This window comes from Xenia sp. Carnegie-2017, unplaced genomic scaffold, assembly GCF_021976095.1.
Source record: "Xenia sp. Carnegie-2017 unplaced genomic scaffold, XeniaSp_v1 HiC_scaffold_2, whole genome shotgun sequence".
Lineage (NCBI taxonomy): Eukaryota > Metazoa > Cnidaria > Anthozoa > Malacalcyonacea > Xeniidae > Xenia > Xenia sp. Carnegie-2017.
Genome location: NW_025813482.1, coordinates 5,850,581 through 5,867,637, shown reverse-complemented (window position 1 = coordinate 5,867,637; position 17,057 = coordinate 5,850,581). Strand labels below are relative to the sequence as shown.

General features: G+C 31.6%; 2 protein-coding genes across 2 annotated transcripts; one reads left to right on the top strand and one right to left on the bottom strand.

Annotated features, from left to right (window-relative positions):
* The first annotated feature begins 270 nt into the window (after positions 1-270).
* Positions 271-16,392, top strand: LOC124440147 (GATOR complex protein MIOS-like). The gene is given in 35 exon segments (XM_046990477.1): positions 271-496; positions 1,318-1,354; positions 1,903-1,967; positions 2,778-2,863; positions 3,014-3,060; positions 3,341-3,399; positions 3,668-3,737; positions 3,823-3,847; positions 4,008-4,057; positions 4,148-4,258; positions 4,327-4,424; positions 4,495-4,545; positions 4,709-4,761; positions 5,204-5,277; positions 5,511-5,567; positions 7,141-7,215; positions 7,283-7,323; positions 7,607-7,672; positions 7,960-8,089; positions 8,287-8,313; positions 8,751-8,819; positions 8,898-8,967; positions 9,092-9,166; positions 11,211-11,335; positions 11,793-11,839; positions 11,841-11,888; positions 13,476-13,547; positions 13,675-13,740; positions 13,809-13,881; positions 14,007-14,053; positions 14,731-14,825; positions 14,929-14,970; positions 15,475-15,652; positions 15,845-15,959; positions 16,090-16,392. Coding segments are annotated over 31 exon segments (2,310 nt in total). The 5' UTR covers positions 271-496; positions 1,318-1,354; positions 1,903-1,967; positions 2,778-2,863; positions 3,014-3,038; the 3' UTR covers positions 16,269-16,392.
* Positions 12,127-12,827, bottom strand: LOC124440148 (late histone H2B.L4-like). Its single transcript, XM_046990478.1, has one exon. It carries the CDS (start codon positions 12,634-12,636, stop codon positions 12,256-12,258), a length of 381 nt encoding a protein of 126 aa, XP_046846434.1. The 5' UTR covers positions 12,637-12,827; the 3' UTR covers positions 12,127-12,255.
* Positions 16,393-17,057: the final 665 nt, after the last annotated feature.

Below are 17,057 nucleotides of genomic sequence, written 5' to 3'. Positions count from 1 at the left end.
CATATGAAAATATTTACAGGTAAATGTTGCAGTATAAATTTTCATGCAACCACCTTAAGTCATAAACTTATAATCCAGGCTGGAAAATATGTCGTTTTTCGACGATTGTGTAAAATATTATATAAAATATTATATTGTGTAAAATATTAGATTGTGTAAAATATTATATTGTGTAAAATAATATATTTCAAATAAAGGGCGGTTTGCTGGGTGGAAAATAGTGCTAACCGTTCTCCGTTTGGACGATTAGAACGTGTATCTTGTAAACACGTTCAAGATTATGTCACGTGCGTTTGTTAGTTGTTGTGTTAATGTGTTTTCTTTGACATTTTTCAAGCATTATAAATTGTTGGCATGTATTACAGAAACAAATAAGTTGCAAATAGTTAGCGAAAATGGATAATAGAGTGTTGTGGTATCCTGGTTGCCCGGATAAGTTCGTAACTTTGGTCATGGTCAAGATGTAAAATTGTATAAAGTTGTTTGTATATCTGAGGTAAGTTCATGGTTCCATAGTTTAATATTGCTTCACAAGCAAAATTAACCGTATGATATCTCCCCTAATTTTAGTTTTAAATCAAGGCAAACCTTTACATCTTCTATGCACAGTTATCAACTTTTAGCAATTTCGTTGATTTGATTTAGAATTGCGTTGTTCCAATAAGGCAATGACTGACCTCAAAACTCATTACTCCACATAGCATGATCAAAAATTTAGACTCTTTGCGTGCATTCTTAAATTTTAACTTAGTTCAAATTATTTTATAGTTTTGGGAAAGTACGTTGATTTTCAACGAGTTTGTTGCGATAGTATAAAAGTCATATAAAGCAAAGAAAAGCAAAGCAATCGGCAGTATTAGATTATGAGCAATCAAAAAAGTTTGATTCATATCAGATTTTCAAAATATACAAAAAATACAAAGCAAATCAAACCAGCTTTATTGTACGGTATGCAATGGCACAGCCAGCACCAAGCAATTGAAGCATATATGCTAAATTACTCTTTGAGTGATCCAGTCACACCACACATACAAATTCTCCATTTATAAATTGTGAAAGAAAATCTCTTCTTTTCCAATATTAACAGGTGCTAGAGAGGTAGCAATAATATTTTTTGCTGTTACACAATGATCAATCTCACTTTTACCGTGAACTTTGTAAAACCACATCTTCATACATTAATATGTGAATATTTTCTGTTTCACATTAATTAAATGCAAAAAATTACGAAAGAGTCAACAATCAAACAAACTAGCTGTGTGATTGTTAAGATCCTCTTGATGGCATCATAGTTTTAGAAACAATCTTATCTTTCAGGATTCTCAACAACAATTAAATACCATAGGAAATAATGGTAAGAATGACTTGAATTGTTTCATAGATTTTAAACCAAAATATCCACTTATTCCTTAAAGATTTACTTCAGCGTTAATGTTGTAAATCCACAACAACCATCGTCTGGAAGGCTTTTAGTGAAATTCATAACTTTTAAATTCTGCTTTTATAATATATTACATAATAACCAGGACAAGCAGACAATTTCAAATAATACAAAATAAAGCAAATTCGAAGAGGACATCTCGTTTTCTTGATATTCAAGATATTACAAGAGTTTGAAACAAAATAATGTGTAATATTTAGTCTTTATTCCAAAGACATCATCAGACTTATGAGACTTATAAGTCTGATGATGTCTTTAATAAAACAAATATTACATTATTTGTTTCAAACTCTTTAATATCTTGAATATCAAACAATGTCCTCTTGAATTTTTTAATAATATAATATATTAATGCATAATACGTATGAATGTTTTGCTTACCCACAAAATCATATTTTTAATTGTATTCTTTAATTGCTATTTAATTGTTAGAGGTCAGACGTATAATTCAAATTTTATAGACATCAAAATTTCTGCTGAATGCTATGGAGTTCTTGTATCAAGACTGTCTCATATATCTTATAGGGTGATTATTAAATTAGCATGTTAAATATTGCATCTATATTTTCTGGTTGAACAGTGAAAGTACATCAATAATTCATGCTGCTTGTTGCATTTTGTTGTTCTTTCTTTCATTTCTCTCTGTTTCTCTGATATCATCCACTGTTGTGCTAAATGTTGCAACCTACTAATGATGACAATAGTATTTTAAGTGCAATATCATGTTTTTGCAATTGGGCTGTGTATATAGTTTAGAAGATCTTAAGCATATTTGAAATATATTTTATAATTCCAAAATTTGATCTTTGTGTGATCGTGAAATTTTAAAACTAGTGCAAAACCCAGATCTGACGTTCGTCGATAACATTTTAAGAGAACACTATACGTATGTATTTTACATAATCTCCTCAAAAGTAGAGCTATCTTGTTGCATTACACACAAGTGTGACATCTTGTGTTGTGGATGCTCAAAAGCATCCAGTTTTAAACAAAATACCATTGACGAATTCCCGTTGTGGACGTCAAAAATGACATTAGCCACCAGCTTTTTATACTGTCGGTCAAACCATGAAAATGGTAAATTTTTCAACTCCAAGTGCAAAAATCCAGCAAAATCATACTTTCGTACTATAAAATATATCACAAATATATCATTAAAGTAGCCTGAACTTTCCAATTTGCACAAATGGAAAAACATAGTGCATGGCACTTTAAAAAGTAATATCAATAAAGTATAACTCTTTTTATACTAGCTGAATACATGATGCCATCGACTGCTATTTTTCGCGCCAGCTGTGTTATCATTGATACGTTTCATATATTGGTTGTTTTTTAGTGTGCAGCATTATATCCTAAAGCTGACATTGAAAACAAAGATTTGATAGCGTTAGGTCAACTCAATGGAACAGTTACTGTTCGGACGTAAGTGTCATAGTTTTTACGTACATATAGTTATATGTCTACGTTGCGTACGAAAACCGAATAGATACATGTGCACGTCTAGCGTCAAGCGTGTGATTAGCTTAATTTGTGCTCTGATAGACTATTGTTTTTATCTATGATAATATTTAGTTTTGATCAAACAACACTTGGACCAATGCAGACTGAACGCGAATTTGGTTGGTGAAATGGTTTATAAATTTCTTTTTTTCATTTACACTTATTACTTTTGACTCTGAAGATGACTACCGCTAAGGTTGTCGAAACGTCAGTCCACATGAACAACAACAGTCCTTCTCAGGACTCTACTAACCTGGACAATCTACATTTACAAACATGTAACGATACTCCTGGGTTCAAACCATTTACGTACTTTAAATTTATTTCTTCATAATTAACGTCTTGTTTGTTTTACATATCTTATCATATTATCTATTCTCTATTTTACTGCATTTATAGTCCCCCATCATCAACGACCTTGTAATACTTTGGCATGGAATTCTGTCAATTCAAATTGGGTAGTGATATTTTCCTTGTTGGCTTATAATTTATAAATATTGTTTGTTTTGTCATCCGACGCAAGTTGAACTCACAAAACGTCAGTCATCACTCGTAGAATGTAACTTGTTATAGTCTTGTTTCAAACACATTTAGTATAGTTTGCAGATGTGCAAAATACGCTATACTTAGTTAACGTCTTAGTTCTTTACTTTTACGGTTGCAATTTGTTTCTCATGAAGCACTCTACTTCATTTTCTAATCATTGTTGGTCATGTGATTTTTTAGCTTGCTGCTGGTCTAGAGAAAGCAAGAAGCGGTGTTTCACTATTTATTTGGGATATTACTTCGAACTCGAGTAAGTTTTACGTGTTTTCCTTCGTTGAGTTATTTTTATGTTTTGTTTTATAAGTGATTCTCATAGTCTTATATTGTCTATTTAGATGTCGTGGCTCTAGACAAACAAAGGTAAGTTTTTAGGATCAATTTGGCTTATGGTATATTTGTCACCAACGTTGGTTGTGTAAAACGTCATACTCCCCCTCCCTTTTCCCGCCAAAATTTTCTTTCTATCATTTTTCTTCTCAGTTTGTCTTGTTTATTTGCATCCCCCCCCTTATTTCTTTAGATCATCTGGCCTCCCGGGTAGAAATAGTTCTTCAGGTTTTTCAGAGGCAGGTACTGAGTAAATTTTTATCATTACTCAATCATCGTCTACTGGGGCTTAAAAATTTTAAAATAAATCTTCTGAAATGATAATTTTATCAGGACCAACGTATGAAACAACCTCGATTGCTTGGTTTCCCACTGAATCAAATAATTTAATTGCTGGTCAAGGGGGGAAGTTTTTGAAAATATTTGATGTTCGAGATCAGCCTGGTAAGTTGATACGGATTCATTGTGCCTAACTATATGTAAAATGTATAGATTTTCAACTCATATTTTAGAGATGTATTGCAAACCCAAGAGGTTTGCAAGCACCAAAGCAGTGAATGGGGTTTGTGTTGATCCAAATTTTGAATATCGTGTTGCTTCATTTGTTGAGGTAATCGGCATTCTTTCCTTGTCGTATTGTTATAATTCATGTACGTAAAATTTTATTTATTTAACTCAAGGGCGATCAAGGAGCTGTAACTGTTTGGGATATTCGACGTTTTGAAAAACCAGTATCCTTTTCAGAATAATATGTACTCTTAGAAAAACGATGGATGTGTGCATTTTTTGATGTTTTGTTCCTTGTTGTTTGGAACAAACTTTTTCCACTGTAATGGATAATTCAAAAACATAGCCATGCTTGCCTTTCGTTACAATGAACTTAACGTCACGAAGCTGTTGATTCTCCCAAGTGAAAATGTGCTTCAGATTCAATGGAATCCAACGAGGTTATACAAACATAATACTGAAACAATAGAGTGTTAAATATCAACGACAATATAACTTATAGCTGCACTATGGTTAAGTAGAACTTCTATTACGGTGTTGTAAAGTAAAACTTATAGTTGCAGTATTGTACAGTAGAGCTTATAGTTGCATTGTTGTACAGTAGAACTTATGGTTGCAGTATTATACAGTAGAACTTATAGTAACAGTATTGTACAGTAGAAGTTATAGTTGCAGTGTTGTACAGTAGAATCTATAGTTGCAGTATTGTACAGTAGAACTTATAGTTGCAGTATTGTACAGTAGAACTTATAGTAACAGTATTGTACAGTAGAACTTATAGTTGCAGTATTGTACAATAGGTCAACTATTTGCTCTATTGACCTTCAATCTTTTTACAACAGAAAAATAATATATGTGTTATTGTCTTCTGTTCGCATTTAGGTCCGGATTGTTGACATCTCTAAGAAGAAACGAAAACGTTCTTCATCTTTATGACATTCAACATGGATTCCCAGGTATACGAAGCATTTGATCTTTGGTATTTTGCATAGTTTAAACTCTGCGGCTGTGTCAAATTCAAAGCTTGCATGAATGCAAGCATGTCTGTGGTCGACATGTGTAGTATCTTCACAGTTCATTAAAATGCCCGAAGAAATATTGTCGATAGCATTGATATCCTTTTGAATAAGATAAACAATAAGAGAAAAGACAGTTTTATTCAGTTCATACGTATATGTTACTTATGCAGCATATGAAAACACAAGTTATGAAGCAGAGCCTATTGTTTTGGAGAGAAATACAGGAGGTACGTATGTGCTATGAACTCAAATAGCTGTATAAATATTTAGATAGCAATTACGACAAATTTTCTTTATGTATATTTTGTATGTATTTATCACAATAGATTAATGCTTGTTTTATACCACTAACATCATGAAATTTTTGTTTGAAAAGTAAGTCTAAAATTTATTTGAAACGGGCGCATTAATTACCGTGCAATGATGCAAGTGGAAAGTTTGTGAATCAAAATCCAACAACGCGTTTTACTAAAATTATTCTACCTTACTTCCCTCCTTGCTTAAATTAGGTTTTTTACCGTAATGATATTTACATGTTTGTAGATGCAGATCGTCCAGGTTGGTATAGTCCTGAGAAGGACTGTTTTTGTGGTTGTTGTTGTCAGTCAACAACAGCAAAAACAGTCCTTCTCAGGACTATACTATCCTGGACGATCGACATCTACAAACATGTAACGATACTCCCGGGTTCAAACCATTTACTTTATAATGATATTTAGCTATTTGTTCTAAAAAGTGAAAAAAGGAGTGTAAATAGTTAAACTTGAATTTACATTTGAAAGATTTTGGCCAAATTCGACAGAAAGTCATAAATTTATTGCATACCGCAGATTCATATTTATTAAACCCTTGACAATTGTCTTCCGTAAAACACGCATGCGCAAATCAGAAGTAGAGTCGATCCCAATTGGAACGATCGATGAAAATTGTTATTTCTGGCATAGTGTTAGCAGATGTGAAAAATTTTTAAAGCATCCGGTTTTGTGATGCGGACGCTGTATGAAACATGAGAGTATAGTGTACTCAATGGAATTATTTAAAAGTTCAGACATAAGTTTGTTGCCATGCACAAGCTATAAGCAAATGATACAAAATGAGAGAAAGTGTGGATACATGATCTGATCGTGACGTAAAAAAAACTTTCATTGGTAGTTCCCAGAGCATTGTGGTTAGAGATGGATAAAAACCTTTCTCTAACAGCCAGCTTTCAGCAGCAACGTAACACAAGGACCTCGTGCATGAACTCTTCGAGGAAAAGTGATTTTAATACAAAAAGGACCACAAAAATGCCTTCAAACTACCTTTCCGACGGTAGATACACGTGCAAAAAATACGAGACCAAATTACAAAATTCGGACAATCAAATGGTCGGACATAGTATTGTTTATGTAAAATAGAGGCAATTTGAACGACCTACAACCGTGGACATCTAAAACATGGACATTTACACCGTAGATAACCAGACAATCATTGGCGTTGTCAGAAAAAAGAGTGGACTAAATTGCGAGAATGTGTGAAAGCTGAATTTTTTTCATTTAAATTCTCTGGAATGCTATTTCATGCGTCTTACGTATAAGGATATTTTATGGTATTACAAAGCATCTAGCATGTAATAATGTTAAATAGGAAACTTATATAAACTTCATCTAGCTACATAATTATAACACACTTCATGAGCAAACCATTATTGATATATACCATGTATTAATAAATATCGTTTGAACCGTGAAATACGCATAGTGTGCTGTCTTTTGCAGTAGATATTTAGATGAATTGTACAACTTCATGTCTTCATTACAGCCTTGGAACACAATATTTCTGGCTTCAACTGGCATCCATTTGATGAAAATCGAATGCTGATTGTATCTACTAAAGGTTAAAGATTCTTCGATATAATATTTATCTTAAAGAAATATCGATTAAATGAAATGAATTTTTTTAGGAAATATTAGTGACTTGACGATACTTGAAAGAATTTGTTTGGTAAGTTCTGTATTTCTATATTTCTTTCAATTAAATTTTCCCACATGGTATTCCTTGCAATTTGAGTCTTTTACCAGCATTGATATCAACCATCAAAATCACATTTCTTGGCAACGGGGATAATCTAGATGTCTCTAATATAATGCATGGATATTACTAGTCGGTGGAGGATTTATTTTTAATTTGATTGCGTAGGCTCTTACCCTCTACGTCCTCGTGACAGGACAATGTGCAACTTGAAGAAGTTTAGTTCTTGTTATGTAAATAATGTTCCGTGATTTAGAGTTGGTCACCACAGTTCTCGTTCTCTTGGGGGTGCGGCCGTCATCTTATGCATTGTAAAGGAGAAGTAAGCTGTTTTGTTGTTGTTTTCATTATAATTAGTTCAAATTCAGATGTTAGCATTTGTTGGAATCTTAAATTTAGTCAAATAAACATCATGATGTAAATACTTATAGTAAACAACAATTCATAAACTTTTGCAGAGCATAATTTATAAGAAAGTTCATATAAGACGTAACTCTTCTCACGGCATGGACAAAACTTATACCAACGCAAATTTAAAGGCTTTTGGACCTGCTAAATGTCCGCACAGTGCCAAGTTTTGCCAAGCGTTTACAGAAATTTTATTTATAGTCTGCATTCTCTGAAGATATATCAAGACTGATGTATGTTCGAGCTTGTAATTTATACGGAATAGAATGGTCAAAGTCAGAAGCCAACATTCAGGATCCTCAACTATCAAAGCTATGGTCATGGTTTCATCGTATCCTTTATTCAAGTTGTCAAAATATCTTTGATATTTGTTGATACGTCAAATTTGAACTTTATTACAATTTGTACATCTCATTCCAAAATTTGTTTCGAACAATTTAAATGCATCGATATTCAATTACATGCGATCCTGACCAATATCAAGTAATTTAAAGATTCAATAGTTTTTTTTCTTAAAATGGTTTGTAGGTGTTGGTAATATTGTAAAGTCAATTGGTAAGTACATAAGCATTTAAACGTTTTTATTTTTTGCTATTTACCACATTGCTCACGTTGAAGATTTTATTTTGGATGCGTGCTGCTTTCAAGACAAGTCGTTTGTTCTGATGTTATAAACCATAATGACTAGAACTGTCAATGGTTATGTAAAGGTTGGGATCTGGGTCAAGTTTAAACTTATGTAAGGGTTAGGGTCTTGGTCAAATTTAAGGTTATATAAGGGTTGGGTTCTGAGTCAAATTTAAGGTTATATAAGGGTTAGGGTCTGGGTCAAGTTTAAAGTTATATAAGGTTTGGGATCTGGGTCGATTTTAATCCGTATTCAAAAATGAACAATTGTAATCCGTCAGGTTCGGCTGTTGTATTGTTTTTTCTGATTCATTGTGCGTTTATATTTATCATTTTCACTTTATCATGATTTTTTATTGCGATAGACGATAGATTATCATTTGTGAAATATCCTGGTGTTGCATCGGTTATATATGGTGAATCTAGCAAACAAGGTAAATTAATTTCAAGAGCATTTGCATACCGTGCTTGGAAGGGAGAGGTTTACGAACGATGAGTTTAAAACATTTCAGGATTATGTCCCAGATCAAATAAAGTCGAAAATTCGAAATTATTGAGAACCGTCTATGACAGTGATTTGAGGTGATGTAATTCGTTTAATAACGATTCTCTCTCGTGAAAATTTCTTGAAAGTTTCCGCCAACCTTGGTTAATTAAAGTGTTGTATATTGTGAAAAATTATAAGAATGGTTCGGCTTTTTTGTAGGCAAGTAGCTCTACGGCTTTGCAATTGGAATTTTGACTTGGACAATGGAAGCAGCTTAAAGTCGTTTCTACATAAGTAAGTTACCATGATCTTTGCATATTTTCTTCTTTATTTATTTAATATAAGTAAGTTACCATGATTCTTTGCATATTTTCTTCTTTATTTATTTAATATAAGTAAGTTACCATGATTCTTTGCATATTTTCTTCTTTATTTATTTAATATAAGTAAGTTACCATGATTCTTTGCATATTTTTTCTTTCTTTATTTAATATAAGTAAGTTACCATGATTCTTTGCATATTTTTTCCTTATTTATTTAATATAAGTAAGTTACCATGATCCTTTGTATATTTTTTTCCTTATTTATTTAATATAAGTAAGTTACCATGATCCTTTGCATATTTTTTTCTTTATTTATTTAATATAAGTAAGTTACCATGATTCTTTGCATATTTTTTTCTTTCTTTATTTAATATAAGTAAGTTACCATGATTCTTTGCATATTTTTTTCTTTCTTTATTTAATATAAGTAAGTTACCATGATCCTTTGCATATTTTTTCCTTATTTATTTAATATAAGTAAGTTACCATGATCCTTTGCATATTTTTTTCCTTATTTATTTAATATAAGTAAGTTACCATGATCCTTTGCATATTTTTTCTTTATTTATTTAATATAAGTAAGTTACCATGATTCTTTGCATATTTTTTCTTTCTTTATTTAATATAAGTAAGTTACCATGATTCTTTGCATATTTTTTCTTTCTTTATTTAATATAAGTAAGTTACCATGATCCTTTGCATATTTTTTTCTTTCTTTATTTAATATAAGTAAGTTACCATGATTCTTTGCATATTTTTTCTTTCTTTATTTAATATAAGTAAGTTACCATGATTCTTTGCATATTTCTTTCTTTCTTTATTTAATATAAGTAAGTTACCATGATCCTTTGCATATTTCTTTCTTTCTTTATTTAATATAAGTAAGTTATCATGATCCTTTGCATATTTCTTTCTTTCTTTATTTAATATAAGTAAGTTACCATGATTCTTTGCCTATTTTCTTCTTTATTTATTTAATATAAGTAAGTTATCATGATCCTTTGCATATTTCTTTCTTTCTTTATTTAATATAAGTAAGTTACCATGATCCTTTGCATATTTTTTTCTTTATTTATTTAATATAAGTAAGTTACCATGATTCTTTGCATATTTCTTTCTTTATTTATTTAATATAAGTAAGTTACCATGATTCTTTGCATATTTCTTTCTTTCTTTATTTAATATAAGTAAGTTACCATGATCCTTTCCATATTTCTTTCTTTCTTTATTTAATATAAGTAAGTTATCATGATCCTTTGCATATTTCTTTCTTTCTTTATTTAATATAAGTAAGTTACCATGATTCTTTGCATATTTTCTTCTTTCTTTATTTAATATAAGTAAGTTATCATGATCCTTTGCATATTTCTTTCTTTCTTTATTTAATATAAGTAAGTTACCATGATCCTTTGCATATTTTTTTCTTTATTTATTTAATATAAGTAAGTTATCATGATTCTTTGCATATTTCTTTCTTTATTTATTTAATATAAGTAAGTTACCATGATTCTTTGCATATTTCTTTCTTTCTTTATTTAATATAAGTAAGTTACCATGATTCTTTGCATATTTTCTTCTTTCTTTATTTAATATAAGTAAGTTATCATGGTCCTTTGCATATTTCTTTCTTTATTTATTTAATATAAGTAAGTTATCATGATTCTTTGCATATTTTCTTCTTTATTTATTTAATATAAGTAAGTTACCATGATCATCTGCATATTTTTTTCTTTCTTTATTTAACATAAGTAAGTTACCATGATTCTTTCCATATTTTCTTCTTTATTTATTTAATATAAGTAAGTTACCATGATCATCTGCATATTTTTTTCTTTCTTTATTTAATATAAGTAAGTTACCATGATTCTTTCCATATTTTTTTCTTTATTTATTTAATATAAGTAAGTTACCATGATCCTTTGCATATTTTTTTCTTTATTTATTTAATATAAGTAAGTTACCATGATCCTTTGCATATTTTTTCTTTATTTATTTAATATATAGCTATATTGTAGATTAAAATCCAAGGGAATGTTCGAAAGGGCTGCGGCTGTTGCTGTTTTTAACAGTGATATATCCACTGCAATCAACATATTGAGTGAAGGATCGAATTCTCGTATGGATGTAAATCGACAGCCAGGTAAACGTTGACTTTATTACAACTTTACTATTGTTTAGTCTTAGATATCTAAGTCTTCCTGAGACATGTTTCTTATTTATATTTTGGTGCGCTCGCAAAGAAGAGCAGAGCAAGCGCGAATTTTAATCCTGCTACTCAAGTATTTAAACGTTTTGGTGACAGAAAATCTGCAGGCTGATTGCGTTGGTTCTCTCTTGCAAACCCCAGACATATGCTAAAAATTTAACTATAGATCGAAGTTGAAGGAAAAGATTTTGCATTTGTGAGAACCATGTAAATTACAAACTAGGGAATTTTGGCGATCGTCACAAGTTAAATTGCTCGAAAAAACTATTTTTTAAATTGCACTGCATTATTTGTTTTCTCGCAAATATTTTTTTATCAACTGTTCTCGAAAGGTTGTGTAGTAGCGATAATAACGTTTTTAATTCATTTGCTAATATAATTTTATTGGTAGATTCATATCTCGGCATGGTGGCTATGGCATTATCTGGTTATACACGGAGATAAAACGGCATTGTGGCAAAATCACTGCGTACAACTTTGTGCTAAGGTATGAACGATGTCAAATACAAAGCTTGTCCCAAACGTAAACCATCCTTGCTGGCATTTCCGTGAGCTCATTCCTTGTTTCAATGTCCTTAGTAAGTTGCTGTCGTATGCACAGACCGTATACGAAAACAATCTAGCTTTCTTGCTATTGTTAAATGTATGCTACAGTATCCTTCAAATGACTTTCACTTAATCTGTTTTACTTGTATGCATGTCAATGTTCAAGCATTTTATACTAATTTAACAAACACACAAATTTTATTACATCAGCTTTATACGTCGACAACGTCTTTATATTATTACAACTACTGAAAGCCATTTGTCTCAAAACAAGGGTTCAACAATTCTTTTTCCTGATGTAAACCATATTATCTACTGCTTGTGTACTTCGTTACGGCCTTTGTGCCTTCACTAACGGCATGTTTGGCCAACTCCCCCGGCAGAAGAAGTCTTACTGCCGTTTGAATTTCGCGAGAAGATATAGTAGATTTCCTGTTATAGTTAGCAAGACGCGTGGCTTCTGATGCAATTCGTTCAAAGATGTCATTAACGAATGAATTCATGATGTTCATAGCTTTGCTTGACACGCCTGTATCTGGATGAACTTGTTTCAATACTTTGTAGATGTAGACAGCATAGCTTTCCTTGCGTTTTCCTCTCTTTTTCTTTCCTTTCGCATCTACCAGGGGTTTTATTGCTGGACTGCTCTGTTTACCAACTTTTTTGCTCGCAGCGTCTTTTGGGGGCATCCTTTCAACCTTTCAGTCCAAGCAATCAACGCGACCGTTTATTGAATTCAAAGTTAGCAATGATTTATATCAGTTGGGATACCGTTTTTAAAAAAGTATTAACAGTTTGCACAGAAATCGACCAATGACAACCGCGCATCTTGAAGTTCACCATTATTCATTACAAATTTAAATGTATTAATGTTTAGATATGAACATCAAACGAAAAGACATAAACAACATAGCATTGCATGCATGATTAAGAAGATATGACACATGTCAGATTAAGTGATATTCTAAACTTGTTATCGTTGTTCGCGGATACTCAACTTGTTATTTGTTCCACAATAAAATCATAAATATTTCACATACAATCCGAATGTTATTGCCGAATCACGAATAATTTAACAATTAACAGAAATACAAGGTTTATCGAAAAACTGCTTATCTTTGAAATCAGCCAACGTTAAGAATTGCATGATTCACTAGTAATAAATCCCAAAGGAGGAGTAAACAGTAAACGTAACTAAACTGAGTTCCTTGCATGGGATTTACAATGTGCATTTGCTGCAATACGTATGTATCATTGTATTCAATTGCGTTTACGCCTCCTTGAGAATCCAATTACTGCAAATCGTGAAATTTAGATGTCGGCTGATTTCAAAGATCAGCAGTTTTTGGAGACATCCTGTTTATGGGTGCATAAATGGTAGCACAATAGCTTTTCTTCTCATGGGAATTTAACCCAATTTAATTCTAAAGCCTAGTTTAACAGCAAAACCTGCACAGCACGTAATGCATCTCTGGGATTAGCCCAGTGATATTTATCTTTTATATAATTTTTAATTTTTTTCTTACAGCTTTCTAATCCGTATCTTCGTGCTTTGTTTACGTTCTTGACTTGTGATACAAACAACTACGAAGGAATATTGGTATGCGTTTCATTTTTTTAAATCAGAATGCAAAGTGCTCGCAATGGTTTTAAAGTTATATAGCAAAATAAAAACTTATGGAGTATTTACGTTACGTATTGTATACTTTGTGTTATGTTTATTACAGAATGATTGTAAACTTGAAATCGAAGACCAAGTTGCTTTTGCTTGTAAATTCTTGTCAGATGATAAGGTAGTGAATTCATGTCTCCATTGATATACTGCATTTTTTTGCTTTTAACGTTTTGTTGTGCGTTTTAGTTAGTGTCGTTCTTGTATGAGCTGAGTAGGAAAATGATAGACGCTGGAAACCTAGAAGGAATTTTAGTCACTGGTATTATTTTGAGTCGTTTTTCAGAAATGCACTTGAAAACAAATTGAACACACATAGAAATCAATCATTCGCGCAATCATGTGAATTCCTATGCCTCCTAACTTTTTTATGAATTTATCATTTAGGAATGACTGAAAGTGGATTATCTTTACTTCAAAATTATATAAATAAGGTATTTGTATAAATATTCATTTTCTTATATTTTTTGCCATTTATTTGTTGCAATTGAGAATACATTCATAGGAATCATAATCCTATGTACATTTAATACTGCATATCTACTAAAAGTGCTTGTGACACGATTTTTTTTACTGTCTTAAACATAAAAGATCTTTTAAACTGTAATGGAACTTCCACTTCAATATTAGTGCTTCCATACTTATATTCATTTTTCATATTGAATGTGTGAATGGATGACGAAAATTTTTTTGGGAATTGTCAGTCAAGGTTGAATTTTTAAAAAGTCTTGTACTAAATCTTAAATTTGTCCTGTTTTCACTTTATCCTTCATGTCGATTAAATTATTTCTGGGTAGCCAATTATAAACCGAAAGACGTACAAAATGGTTGTAACTTTTCCTGTTTTATTACCATGTTTAGTTTTATGTTTTGTATGAGATGAAAAGATGATAAATAAAAACCACATTTCCTTTTGCCTAGCTTCATTCCAACTACATCATAGACTTTCTTTTATGATTTTCTGTCGACCATTCCTCTGCCAACGTTGAAAAATATGAAATGATTATTTCATTCACAATTGCAGAGAACGGACTTTTGATCTTTTGATCTTCATTTTCATTATATACGCATGCGTTGTTATCGTCTAATTCTTTTGAGTAATTTTTGTTAGACTGGCGATATTCAGACTGCATGTTTGCTTGCAATCAATTCTTTGTCGCCGAAATATCTTAACGATTCTACGAAAGTCGACAACTGGATTCAAAGGTGATACATACGTAAAGGATATGTTTTTTGATGGTTGCGATGGTCGATTTCAACTTATCATGACGAATGATGTTAAAATGAATAACTTTAATGACTTTTTCAGTTATCGTGATTTATTAGACCGTTGGGGTCTCTGGCACGAAAGGTGAGAACCTCATAAAATTAAATCACAGTTGTTAATTCAACCATTGTTGATACCACAAAGTTCACTTTGGAAACTCTTAAAAATCTTACTTAATTTAGTATATATTTCTGCTGAGTGCATCGAAAATATAAACTCGAGATTTCTTACATTGCCATCGTCGACTTATACCAAAAAAATTGATTTTGTTGCTACAGTCGACATGCCGGGTGTCTTTTCTTTCGCTAAAGAAATATCTGTTCTAATGATCTTCATGCGTATTTTGCCTGATTTAACTATTGTAATCTCAATACTTGAAATGGTACTGTGATGGACTGATCTTTTAATTTCCAATATCATTTTTTTTGCTGTAAACGTCTTCCTATGAAAGTATATATAGTAGCCTGGCCGTATTATATTGATGTTAGCGCTCTACTACTTGATGTTTCTGAAAAAAAACTTTTTTCATAAACTAGAATGCTCTTCTTTCTTATTCTTGTTATATATCCGTGTTTTTTCATTTCCTAGAGCCAAGTTTGATATCTATCATAGCAATAAAATAGGTGGTTTTAAAGTGGAATCTCAGCAAATATCAGTCAGCTGTTCCTTCTGTGGTAACTCAATTTTATCAAAGAATCCAGTTTCACAAGCTGGAAGAAAGTTACGCTTTTTTTCGCCGAAAGAAAAACCAACAAACAAAGTAAAGGTGAAAATAATAATTTATATAAATAAGATAACGTTTACATGAAAATTGCATTAATCATCAAATGGTTGCATTAACCAAATTCACTGACCATCATAACGTTGCTTAATTCATGTACTTAGTAAACATTTAATTTAATTGTCATTGATTATTAATGACTAACCATGTACGCTCATATTTCCGTACTTATTGCAGAGCATGAGCTGTAACGGTTGTGGTAATCCACTTCCCAGATGTTCACAATGTCTGTTGCGCATGGGAACGACATCAACTTATCATGATAACAAGACCAAGTCAGCAAATGAGTCGGGTAAAGGAAATTTGTGTATCCGTATCTATGTAATCTGCGTTACCTAATCTACGTAATTTATAGTTTGCTACTCTTCGTCTAAATGGTAAATTTGAAATATGTAAATCGTTTGAGGTTCTTTCTCTTGTAGAAAACGATTTTACTGTCGATAAACGTAAATTGAACGTCAGTGATCTTTGGTTCGCATGGTGTCAAACTTGTCGTCACGGTGGTCACGTGAAACACATGCTGGAGTGGTTTGAAGAACATACCGAATGTCCTGTGAACAATTGCGATTGTAACTGTATGAGTTTGGATCGAGTAAAGTAGCATTTTTAGACATTGTAATGATTATCTATTACATAAATCCTAAATCTTTCGTGAATAATTTTATTTATAATATGTCGAGTTTTTATGAGGTAAAATATGAACAAATAAAGGTAAAATTTATAAATGGTTATTGATAATTCTATTCTCAAGTCTCAAATAGCAATTTTAACAGTTTAAAGAGAATGTTAATATGTCATTCATTTCATGATATATCAACTTTAAACGGTAGCTTAGTGACCCTTGAAATGTTTTTCAAACGATAAGAAATATGATATAGAAAGACAGTGTAGCATTCAAACGATTACTATATTATAACTATAAGCAGCATAAAGTCCCGTTGAACGTTGCAAGATGTTAAAATGGGGTCTCTACTCTCTAGCCAAATAAAGCATTAAGAATGAGAATTTATTATATATCTGCGATCCTTGTCATCTTTATTAGCCCAATAGAAAGTTGTTAGAGCAAAATAAAATTAAAACAAAAGATTTATGCATATGGGGCAGTATATTAATGACTATGGAAAACAAATACTGCCTCTGCAGGTGATTGGTTGGTAGCTCAATTGCAACAAATGCTGAGGACGAGTCTCAAAATCTCCCTTGTCAACGGCGTCATGTTTGAGAAGTAGGCTGTGTAAATAAATAAATCACATAATTTCTCGGTTAAGCACTACTCTGAGGTCACATAAATCTTTCTAGCTATTCCCTTGCAAACACCTACCATTGGATTCGGAAAGTGGGCAGTTCTTTTTCTCATAACTGGTATAAAAACTTGGAAAAAGTGAACCCA